This window comes from Pristis pectinata, chromosome 21, assembly GCF_009764475.1.
Source record: "Pristis pectinata isolate sPriPec2 chromosome 21, sPriPec2.1.pri, whole genome shotgun sequence".
NCBI classification, from domain to species: domain Eukaryota; kingdom Metazoa; phylum Chordata; class Chondrichthyes; order Rhinopristiformes; family Pristidae; genus Pristis; species Pristis pectinata.
In genome coordinates this window covers 29,933,674-29,944,749 of record NC_067425.1, presented here as the reverse complement: position 1 = coordinate 29,944,749, position 11,076 = coordinate 29,933,674, and the positions used below count along the sequence as shown (strand labels likewise).

Sequence of the window (11,076 nt, the reverse complement as noted above, 5' to 3'; positions counted from 1 at the left end):
TTTTTAAATTAAAAATGTCCATAATTAACGTACATCTATTTAAATGATAAAATATGCACTTGCATAGCATCCTACATAGGATTTACAGCAGAAAATGACCTGAACTACCCAACAGAACTACCCATCAATCTGATGTTTAGACTCCTCCCAATGCTTTATCAAACCCCAGCAGTGAATCATTCCATTATTTTTCCCCCCAGGTCTTCATCTGGGTTCCCCCTTGAATACATCCTTGCTGTTCATCTCAACTCTACAGTATCAAGTTTCAGAGTCTCACATTTTACCTACTATCTTGGGTAAATACACCTCTCAAAATTGTTCTCCTGCAATGAATTTGAAGTAACATTAGCAACTACTACCTTAAATAGGCAATGATATTTATTTTGAACTAAACAAATTCCCTCAAAAATCATTAAGTAATCAGTTTCTGGACAAAATTTGTTCTGCCGTTCAGTTGTGAGTAGGTATAGAATTGTGGGGGTGATGAAAAGAGTGACTCCTGTTAGAGATTGCATGGACCAATGTCAGGAGTGAATAAAGAATTCAGCTGTAACATCATCTCCTTTTGAATAGTTCATATTATCCACAAGTGAGCAGTAGCCAAAAAGAAACTTTACTACAATACAAGCTAGTCTGCAGTACCTCTTCCCTGCCAATTGATGTCATCTGAGTGCCAAGTATTGTACATGAAAACCTTAATTTTTTTCTCTATAAGCCTGTACTTTCCAGGATTTCTTCCTTTCTTGATACAAGAACATTTAAACTTAACACCTTCAATGCAGGAAAACACTTCATGCCATGTATTTCAGTTGCTATCACAACAGAATACCAGCAAAGCAGCATGCATCTTTACCAGAGAAGCCAGAGAATTTACGAGGTGATGGAGTGACTGCTGTCGGTTTACTTTGGGAAGGTTTGACTTTTGAGGATAACAAGCCATTCTTGACCGCAAGTTCTAGAAGCAAGATTAAAACTGGATTAGTACTTTTTCATCAAACATTGCATTTCATTAAACCCTTAACACTGCAATCCAAAGGAAAAGTTATTTATAAACTAGGAAAATCATGCTCCCATACTGGTACATTCCTGGAAATTCACCACCAACATCAACACAGACAATCCTGAGAGACGAGTCAGACTTTCTGCTTCTGAAAAAATTGCCCCCAACCAGCAAAGAATCTGGAAACTCACCCAGCTGGCTATTCCTCATGGGCAAACACAGAGAGCAAACAGTCATGGAGTATTTGACCACAAGACCAGCTGGACCTGCTCTCAATAGAGATCCATCCATGCTTTCCAACTCAGATTTTAGATAGTAATCAAGAACAGGAACCTTGGTTATTTCCTCCCTAATCCTTCAGCACAGGGACACTGGGGCCAAATGCAAAGTCCCAGCTTCTGCTCAATGCAGACCTAGGATTAAACACGGGACTTCAGATCGGTCCAGTTCGTTAACAATTAATAAAAAGGAGTATATTCCACCTATTAAGCTACTGAATTTAAATCACAAAAAAGACTGCATTTATTTATCTAATAATACAATCCATTATCACTGACCTTTAATATGTTGATTGATCAAATCCCTCTCAGGATCCTGAAGCTCTTCGTAACCTTCAAGATCAGTCAAGTCATCAATCTTCTTGGTACTTAGTCGGGCTCTTTCCAGTTTCTCGAACATACATTTTATATGATACCATTCCTTCATCTCAGCTCCCTCGGAAAAGGGATTTGGCACAATTCTTCCAATCCGCACTGATCCTTTTGGGAGCTTCTCCCTGCATTTCTTGCAGCCAGCTGTGCCACGCTTTGCATAGTCCACACAATATCGCTGCTCTGGCATTTTGGCTTTTGATATGAAAAATGTACAGTTAGGAGCCCAAGAGAATGTCACCACAACTGGGCTAAAAGCACAATGTCTCACAACTTGCTCTGCTAACAGCCAGTTACTGTTAACAACCAAATGTGCAGAGAAGGGATGAACAAGCTGGACCTGAAAATATGTAACATAAAAGAGCGTGGAAATGCTTTGGCTTTCAACTCCCAAAGTATTTAGTTGACTTTGTACAGGACGAGTCTTCTCTAGTCCACTCAAAACTTTTACAAAACGTGAAAGCAGCCTGTACATAGAGGTTTCACGCCAGTTAACTGTTCACCTGCAACACAAGGGAGAAAAAAAATTAAAAGTCATTTATCATTTAAAGTCATAAAGGAAAAGCTAATTTATTATAGTACTATTTGACCAATAATGAACAATACATCACTATCCCTAATGCTATCTACACTTAGAAACTTGTCACATTGTAAGGTTGAAGGTAATGATTTACAAAAGCAAATTTCTCAATAACAAATTAATGCCACTATAGCAAATTCAGAATTTCAGCTCAAAATACAGAACAGAATATCAAGTTATTCACACATGCCTTAATGCACATCCAATCTTTAAAGAGACTGACAATCCTAATGATAACAAGGGCAAGCCATTAAACTGATTTTCAGGCACATACAAATTATAAAAGGTTAACAGTTCCAATCATCACTTTGTTCAACTTCATATCTCCTCATGAAGAAATAGTAAACCAAGTAATGTTGTCCTGGTTACTGTGGTAAACACAAATTTAAAATCTTAATATTAAGGCTTAAACAAATTTGTTGGACACTCACCCAGCAATAAATTACTTTGCCAGTTGATTACAAACATAAATCTCATCCTTTTAGTTCCATTTAATGACAGAAATTGAGATGGTGGGGTACATCCCTCCCATGGTTTCCTTATTCAGTGATTTACTGTACTCTCTCAAATAACACTGGCACAGAATGATGTGGGCATTCAGCATTGTTCTCATAAAATAAATAAATGGAAGAGACCTTAGAAGCACTGATGTACAGAGGGACTTGGGATGCATGTTTATAGCTCTCTGAAAAAGGAGACAAGTGGATTGGGTAGTGAAGAAGGCATTTAGCTTGCTTGCCCTCATAGGTAGGGGAATGGAGTCTAAGACCTGAGACATTACATTGATTAGGCCACACATTGTATGCAATTCTGATCACCACAACATAGAAAGGATGTGGTAATGCTAGAAAGAGTGCAGATAAGGTTCACTGAGATGTTGCCTGGAATGGAGGGCTTCAGTTACAAGGAGATATTGGATAGGCTGGGATTATTCTCACTGGAGCACAGGAGGCTGAGGGGATGACCTCAGAGGTTTATAGAGTTATGAGAGACATAATAGGATAGATAATCGCAGTCTTTTTCTAAGGGTTTGGGATTCTAAAACTAGAGGACAGAGGTTTAAGGTGAGAGGGGAAATATTTAAAAGCAAATCTGATGGCCAACTTTCTCCCCCACGTACGCTGCTAGGTACATTGAACAAGCTGCCAGACGTCCAGGTAGAGGCAGGTAAAAAAAAGTGTTTAAAAAACGTTTGGACAGGTACGTGAATAGGAAAGGAAGAGAGATATATGGGCCAAATGCAGGAAAATGGGGTTAGAAAAGGGAATATATCCAAAATGGAATCTTTAAATTGTGAGTAATAAGAATGTGGAATCCAATACTACACAGTCAAAGAAAATAAATTAAAACAGAAAAAGGATAGGAATAATAAAGCAAGATGTCAGATGCTCAGGTGGATAACCAGGTCAACGGAATTTTGGACTGATCAAGCAAATACAGTAGAACACTGATAATGCAGTACCCTTGGGACTTGTGGTTTTCCAGACTATTAGATGTTAATCCAAATAATACCTCAACTTTTTATTCACATTTTGTTTTTAAAAATAACATGTTACACAGTAGTACAATAAATTTTCCAGTGACTTTAAAGGGAGTATGAAATATTCAGCACACTGGATGCTGGCTCTGGCTGCAGACCTACCCAACGTTTCTGGCCCCGACCCTGGCCGCACACCGTGGACTCCAGCTCACACACTGAGCCATTGAGTAGTCAGATGCCGAACTGTCAGGATTTCCAAATAATCAGATGCCAAATTACTGGAGTTTTATCTAGCACAAGCAGAATGGGTCCTAATTTCTTATGGTTTTAAATTTATACTCTTCATCAAATCCAACAATTATTAACTACCAGCATATCTACCTTTCCTCAAAGTCCTCAAAAATCATTGCCTCATTATTCACTCCTACTGTCCCCAGGCCAAGGTTGACTACTGAAGCAGCATTCCAAATGGCCCTAACCAAAATCTGTCTCTTTACAAACTCTGCTACATTCTACACAGACCATTTCATTATTCACCTTGGTCCCACTCCCATCTCACAATACCATTCATCACTGTAAACATCACCCATAATTATTCTGTCTGCCATACAGACATTAGATCTATCCAAGTCTATTTACAGGTTTCCTTTTGATGTCATATGAAAATAAGAGGCCTACTTCCAAATATGTACTAATAACATACATATTTCTCTCCAAGGCCATTAAAGTAACTGTAAGCTATTGCAACACAGTCCAGTTCCTACTTGATAGTCTGTTCAATCTCAGCTGAAAACCAGAATGTGCAAGCCCGTATGTGATTAGTGCTCTGAAGTTCTGATAACCGAATACAGGTTGAAGCTCTTGTTCAGCACGCTTGGGACCTGACTGGTGTCAGACCACAGAAAATCCAGACCACAGAAATTGCATCTTATCATCTTCCTCTGAGCAGGAGAACTGTTCTTTAAGTACAGACACTCGCCAGGTCAGGCAAAGGTGCCAAGAACTATCTGTAACCCAAAGTTTCTCTAAGTCAGACAAGATTACAAAAGATGCACTGATAGGTTAATTAGCTAGAGATTAGTATAGATCTTAATGAGAATTAGTCAATGAGTATACATCTATACTATGGATTCAAAACATGCTGGACCCTGAAAGTTGCCAAACCACAAAATGCCAGACCAGAGTGTTTCAACTTGTATTATAATTTAGTCAACATATACAAGTAGGGTATGTATTCAAGGATAAATATTTTTGGTTTTTAATTTTGGTTCAGCTCAGGTGCACCTTTCAGATTTTTATAAATAAGTTTGGCTAAAAAAGTTAATTTTAGTTACTAAAATACCTCAATTAATAAGGTACATCAACTTTCAGTCTCTATAAGCACAGCTAAATCAAAATGTTGTGCAAATTCATTGCTTGCATCCAGCCACATTTTTCTTACAAAGATGCATATTAAAATACATCAATAGTTTAATAAAACACCAGAGTGAATGACAAGTCTGCATTTGATGAGATAGTAATTTTAAAGCCAGCTTGTGTCTACACAAGCAGTAAGTGTACAGCACATGTATTTCTTGAACATCAGAACAGGGAGATTACAAACTGTAGAACTATTTCACACTGTTGTTTACAGAACCAGTTCACAGACACATCACCTCTAGATTTTTTTTTTACATGCATAGAGAACATTTCCAAACAATGTTGTAGAGAGGGGATATTACATATTTTGACAAATTCCCATGTCAACTTTTACATTATTACTCCACTTTCATTCTTGTGGAACAGAAACAGGATTCTCATAACTAGATCACCGTATCGCAAGGCTCATCAGGGGGTCAAGGACATTGTTTTTAAATTATTCACCACACTTTCAAGAGTCACAAATCATTTTTCAAAAGTTCTGGCAAATACTTCTTGTAAAGTTAGCATCCATGTGGCAGAGTTCTCCCTGCAGGGGCTTTGATGAAACAGCTCACTAAAAAGTCCACCCACTTGACTCAATGTGGTTCCTGACTGCCCCATTGACTGAACAAGTTTCTTGATGTCTTCCTCATGCTTTTTAGTGACAGCTTGTTAATTTTTCTACTGCGCCTGAAGCAGATAGCAACTTGTTAAATTATATGCAGCAGCTCAGAATTTTTTCATTACACACAACTCTGAAATCTAACCAGCAGTTTTGCCGGTAATCACAGAATTAATAGCTCTGCAGTATTTTAGATATAACTGAATTATTTCTCGGTGAAACTTTAGTTTTCGTACAAATTCACAATTCCTTCAGTTTGTCTGCCCACTCTTTTACTTTGCTTTATCCCACCCCACCACCAAAATCATGCTATTGACCAACACATCAAACAAAAATGAGATTAGTCAGTAGTCTGTGTGCATTTTAAAAGACATGCAGCATAGTATTTCTTCCAAGTCATTGACTTTTGTATGAGGAGCGGAGACCCCATTATTTTAACTTAGAAAATTTGAACAAAGTAAGCCAGTGCCTCTTTCCCAGGGCACCAATGCTTAATACAAGAGGGCATGGCTTTAAAGTAATGGGTGGGAAGTTCAAGGGAGATATCAGAGGAAGGTTTTTTTTAACCCAGAGAGTGGTTGGGGCATGGAATGCACTGCCTGGGGCAGTGGTGGAGGCAGGTACATTGGACAAATTCAGAAGATTGCTAGATAAGCATATGGAGGAATTTAAAATAGAGGGATATGTGGGAGGAGGGGGTTTGATAGTCCTCCGACATATCCCTCACAGTGTCTTTACTGTCCAGATGCTCCAGAGCTGAGTGTAAGGCCAGGGAGATGGCATCTGCTGTAGACCCGTTTTGGCGGCAGGCGAAATGCAGTGGGTCGAGGTTTTCTGGGAGGCTGGAGTTAATGCGTGCCATGACCAGCCTCTTGAAGCACTTCATGATGGTAGATGTCAGATCCACCTGTTGGTAGTCATTAAGGCATGTTACCTTGTTTTTCTTAGGTACCGGAAGGATAGTGGTCTTCTTAAAACAGGTGGGAACCTCAGATTGAAGCTGGGAGAGGTTAAATATGTCTGCAAATACCCCTGACAGCTGATCACCACAATATTTGAGGACATGGCCAGGGACACCATCCAGGCCAGATGCTTTCCTCGGGTTCAGTCTCCAGAAGATTCAACGGTGACCACGGGTTCAGTTGCATTGGAGGCTGTCAGGGTGGGTGGTGACAAAGCAATCCTCTTCTGTTCAAAACGTGCATAGAATGCGTTAAGCTCATCAGCAAGGGATGCGCTGTTGTTAACTATGCAGCCCGACTTCGTTTTGTAGCCCATTATAGCATGTAAGCCCTGCCACAACTGACAGCTGGTCTGGGATTCTATTTTGAACTGATATTGTCTCTTGGCATCTGATAGCTTTACAAAGGCATTCTACTAGCTCACAATAACACAGATCAAGTCATTTATCCCCCCCCATACCAGGTCTGAAAGTCTGAAGATAACCCAATATTTCTTTATTAACAGGCAGTCAAATCTTAAAAATTTGTAGGGCTTGAATTGCTTTTAAAACCAATAAAACACCTCAACCTATAACAACTTAATAATATACTTTAATATCAACCATGCCTTTTGCTTTAAGAATGTGGCTTTTGAGAAGTGTACACTAAAGGGAATTCATATTTGTTTATAAATGTGATATAACTCCAGGGGTTTGGTGGTGGCCATGAAGCAGTGGAGAATTGGATGATAAAGTGGGGAGAAATTAGTAAAATTGTGGAAAGGGCAACTTTGAATATGCCAAATCAAAATGATAGTGATTAGAATATAATAACTTTAAACTGAACTACAAATAAAACTGAAAAATTTAGGTCTAAATATTCTCTAACACATTTGGATGGAATTTGAATGGACCACGATAAGATTATAGACAGCACCCCTTGGTTGACCCTCAAGACATTTTAATGGCCAAGCCCAGAAATCATCAATTTTCATTTGTGTGATCTACAAGACGTTCACTGAAAGAGACAAATAAAATTAAGTGAACCGTGGAGGTTTGATTAGTAGGTTTGCAGAAATCAGTAGTGCTGTTAATAGTGAGGAGCATAGTTGGAGGCTACAAGATTATATTAGGTAAGAAGGGCAAAGTAATGAATTTAATCCTGACAATGAATGGTGGGGATCTTAAGGGACTTTGGCATAAAAGTACTAGGACCCTTGAATGAGGCAGTACAGGTAGACAATGTGGTGAAGGAGACATATGGGATTCTTGCCTTTGTTAACCAGGGCACAGTATATAAGAGCAGGGAAGTCTTGGTACGACTTTACAAAAGATGGGTTAGGCCTCAGCTTGAGGGCTGTGTCCAGTCTGATTGTCAGAACCAGAAATATAGTCACACTACAAGGATGTGATTGCACCAGAAACGGTGCAGAGGAGATTCACCTGGATGTTTTCTACGATGGAGCATTTCAGTTATGAGAAGAGCCTGGATTTGTTTTTGCTGGAGCGGCAAAGGCTGAGAGTGGGTGGGGACCAAACGAGTATATAAACTTGTGACGGACATAGACATGCTGCACAGTAGAAATTTTCTCCGGGAGAGAGCAGAGGTTCAGGGCAAAGGGCAACAGGTTTAGAGGGGATACAGAACATCAGCTTTGAGCCAACCAAGTTAAAATAATCACACCTGCCTGCACATGGCCTGTATCGCTCTATTCCCCACCTGTTCACGTGGGTATCAGAATGCCTCAAATGTCACTGTTATATCTGCTTCTACCACTTCTCCAAAGAAGAACTTCACCACCCGTCAGGTGGTTGGCATCTGGAATGCACTGCCTGAATGGATGGTGGAGGCAGGTACTTTCATAACATTTAACTATCCAGATGAACACTTGGATCGCCAAGGAATAGATGGCTACAGACTAAGTGCTGGTAAAATGGAGCAAGTATAGATGAGTACTTGATGATCAGCATGGATACAGTGGGCTGAAGGGTCTGTTTCTCTCATATCTGACTCGATGGCAAACTATTTCTATGTCGACTTTAGTGTGGGCAAGTGAAGTTATCTACTTTGCGCCGAGAATAATTTTTCTAAAATTATGAGTAGTTAAATATTGCAAATTAGCATAGATTTGGAAATCCATGCACAGAAACTGTTTTATGCTATTAGCCAGGTACAAACAGGCCAATGAATGTTGATCATTTCATACAGCTAGAATACAAAATGTCAAAAGTTGTATGTAGCCTTCATCAAACCTTATTTAAAGCAATGCATTTGGATGTGGGTATCACACCTCAAATGTTATTCACACATTGGAATAGATCACATTCATATTCACCATAATGAGAAGTTTAAGGGTTACATTGTGGACAAGTTGATAAACCTTCCTTCCAATAGAGGCGTTTAAGATATTGGAAAAATCCATTGTGGTTGGGGTATGGAAAAGTTACTTTGCAGAATAAGAGATGGGGAGGGGGCAAAAAAAGTCTTTCATCATTGTATTCAACAGGTGAGAGGGTATCAACCCCAGTTTCTCCACAACACCCTTAGATTCAGTTTACTGGTCAATTAATCAAAGGATGATAACGCCCAATGGATGTGATTGCATCAGTTTAACATTGGTTGCCAGCACTTAATAAGTGCCAAAGGCAAATTCCCACCCCAGCACCCATTTAGGCAGTAGGCATTGGTTTATTAATACAAGTAATGTTAGAGTCTAGAACATTCCCCCATAGCAGCCATGGATGATGGAGCAACTGAAATTCTCAAGATGAATATAGAGTGTTTTTCTTTAAAAAAAAGCAAGAGTATAAAAGGGAAATGATGCCAAGGTAGACAAATGGATTGGATCTAGTGCCACAGCAGGTTCTAGAGTCTTAATATGTTAATCTTGTTCCTATACAGCTAATTTAAGAAGTTGTGCAGTTTAGCTCCAAATCCAGATACTACAGAATAAAAAGGTTGTCATTTCAGTGCAATACATCGCGGTGCCACGGAAGTTCAACCTTTAAGGCACACATTAAACTAACTCTGCCCCCTCAGATGGACGCGCACAATCCCACAGCGTTGTTCGGAGCAGGAGAATTCTCACCACTGCCCCACATCAATTCTCACCAGACAAAACTGACGACCTGCTGGTTTGTTCCCTTGTGTTTGAGGGACCTTGCTGTGCAGGAACATCTCCTGGACCACAGTGTCCATTCTCCGGGGGTATTTAAACTGCGCAGCGCTTTACGCCACCAATGGACACGGTGCACAGACTGGGAATCCGACTGTCAGGAGATTAGGGGAGTCCCCTGACCCTCGTGTTCACAGCATCCGGACTGAATCTGCGTGCGGTGATTAAACCACCATCACCAACCCCGCTAACCCGGAGTGCTCGGCCCGCCCGTCCTGCCTGCCCCCGAAGCGGCTGCGCCACAAAATCGAGGCCGAGGCCTCCAGGCCCAGGCGCACAAGAACCGTTCAAAGTTAACCTCCTGCCGCATAAACAACCACAAGCCACGGCGAGCAGGTCCAGGGCAGCCCGCAGCACCGTTCTCAACCCGGGGACAGGCAGTGACCCTCCCCGGCCCGAAGGAGCCGCGCTCCTACCCGGCTCGCCGTCTCACTGACCTGTCACGAAACCCCGGTGATCGCCGCGGCCCGCTCTCCGCCAGGCCCCAAACCTCCCCTTTAACAGCCCGGCGCTCCCGCTTTGTCTCCGCTTCAGCCTCAGTGACGTGGCCGCTATTTAAAGGCTCAAGCCAGTCAGTGGCTCTCATTATTTGCCCGCACACAAAAAAAACAGCCTGGTGCTGGTTTTATTTGGAAGGTTGTCAGACTTTTTATCTCGTGGGACAAAATTTTGCAATAAAAGCAGCTTAAAGTTTAAATAAAATAGTTAATTAAGATTAAAGAACCTACAGACCTTAACAATTTTGAAATAAGAATAGAAAATTCCAGAAATACTCAACAGTTTAGCATTATCTGGATATATATTTATTATCTCTACATCAAGTAAAACTACTTCAGGTACTAAGATTCACATTGACACACATATGATAAAACGCCAACAACCTGAAACATGCACTGGTCCTACTGAATGTTTCTGGCATTTTTTTTATTTCAGATTTCCAGCATCTGAAGCTTTTGATTCTCAAGATGATCAAAAGTGTTTGCTTCTCACCACTGGGACTGAATGGTTGATTCCACAAAGTGAGAAAGTATTTACTTGCCGGGCGTGAACAGGGAATCAGAGCCCATGTGCAGAAATGTGAGACCTTCTAGAAAGGAACCAGGCAAAGGAAACACATCACTTTCAGCAAGACTCAGACAGACCCTGGGTGAAAGTCAGGTCAGATCTGTTTCACCTAGATTGGAAAATGACAGTTATTTTACAATTTTTGGGAAGAAAGACCCATTC

At 40.5% G+C, this 11,076-nt stretch overlaps 1 protein-coding gene across 2 annotated transcripts in view; it reads right to left on the bottom strand.

Annotated features, from left to right (window-relative positions):
• Positions 1-10,379, bottom strand: part of lig3 (ligase III, DNA, ATP-dependent) — a 55,729-nt gene extending 45,350 nt beyond the window's left edge. Inside the window, exons 1-3 of one of the 2 annotated variants that reach the window (XM_052035797.1) lie at positions 10,287-10,379; positions 1,558-2,153; positions 854-955 (exon numbers count right to left, since the gene is read on the bottom strand). In XM_052035797.1, coding sequence (XP_051891757.1) covers positions 854-955; positions 1,558-2,125 — 670 coding nt within the window. In that variant the 5' untranslated portion in view covers positions 2,126-2,153; positions 10,287-10,379. Of the gene's footprint in view, positions 1-853; positions 956-1,557; positions 2,154-9,785; positions 9,807-10,286 lie in introns of those variants that run through there. The other variant, XM_052035796.1, reaches the window with a different exon arrangement.
• Positions 10,380-11,076: the final 697 nt, after the last annotated feature.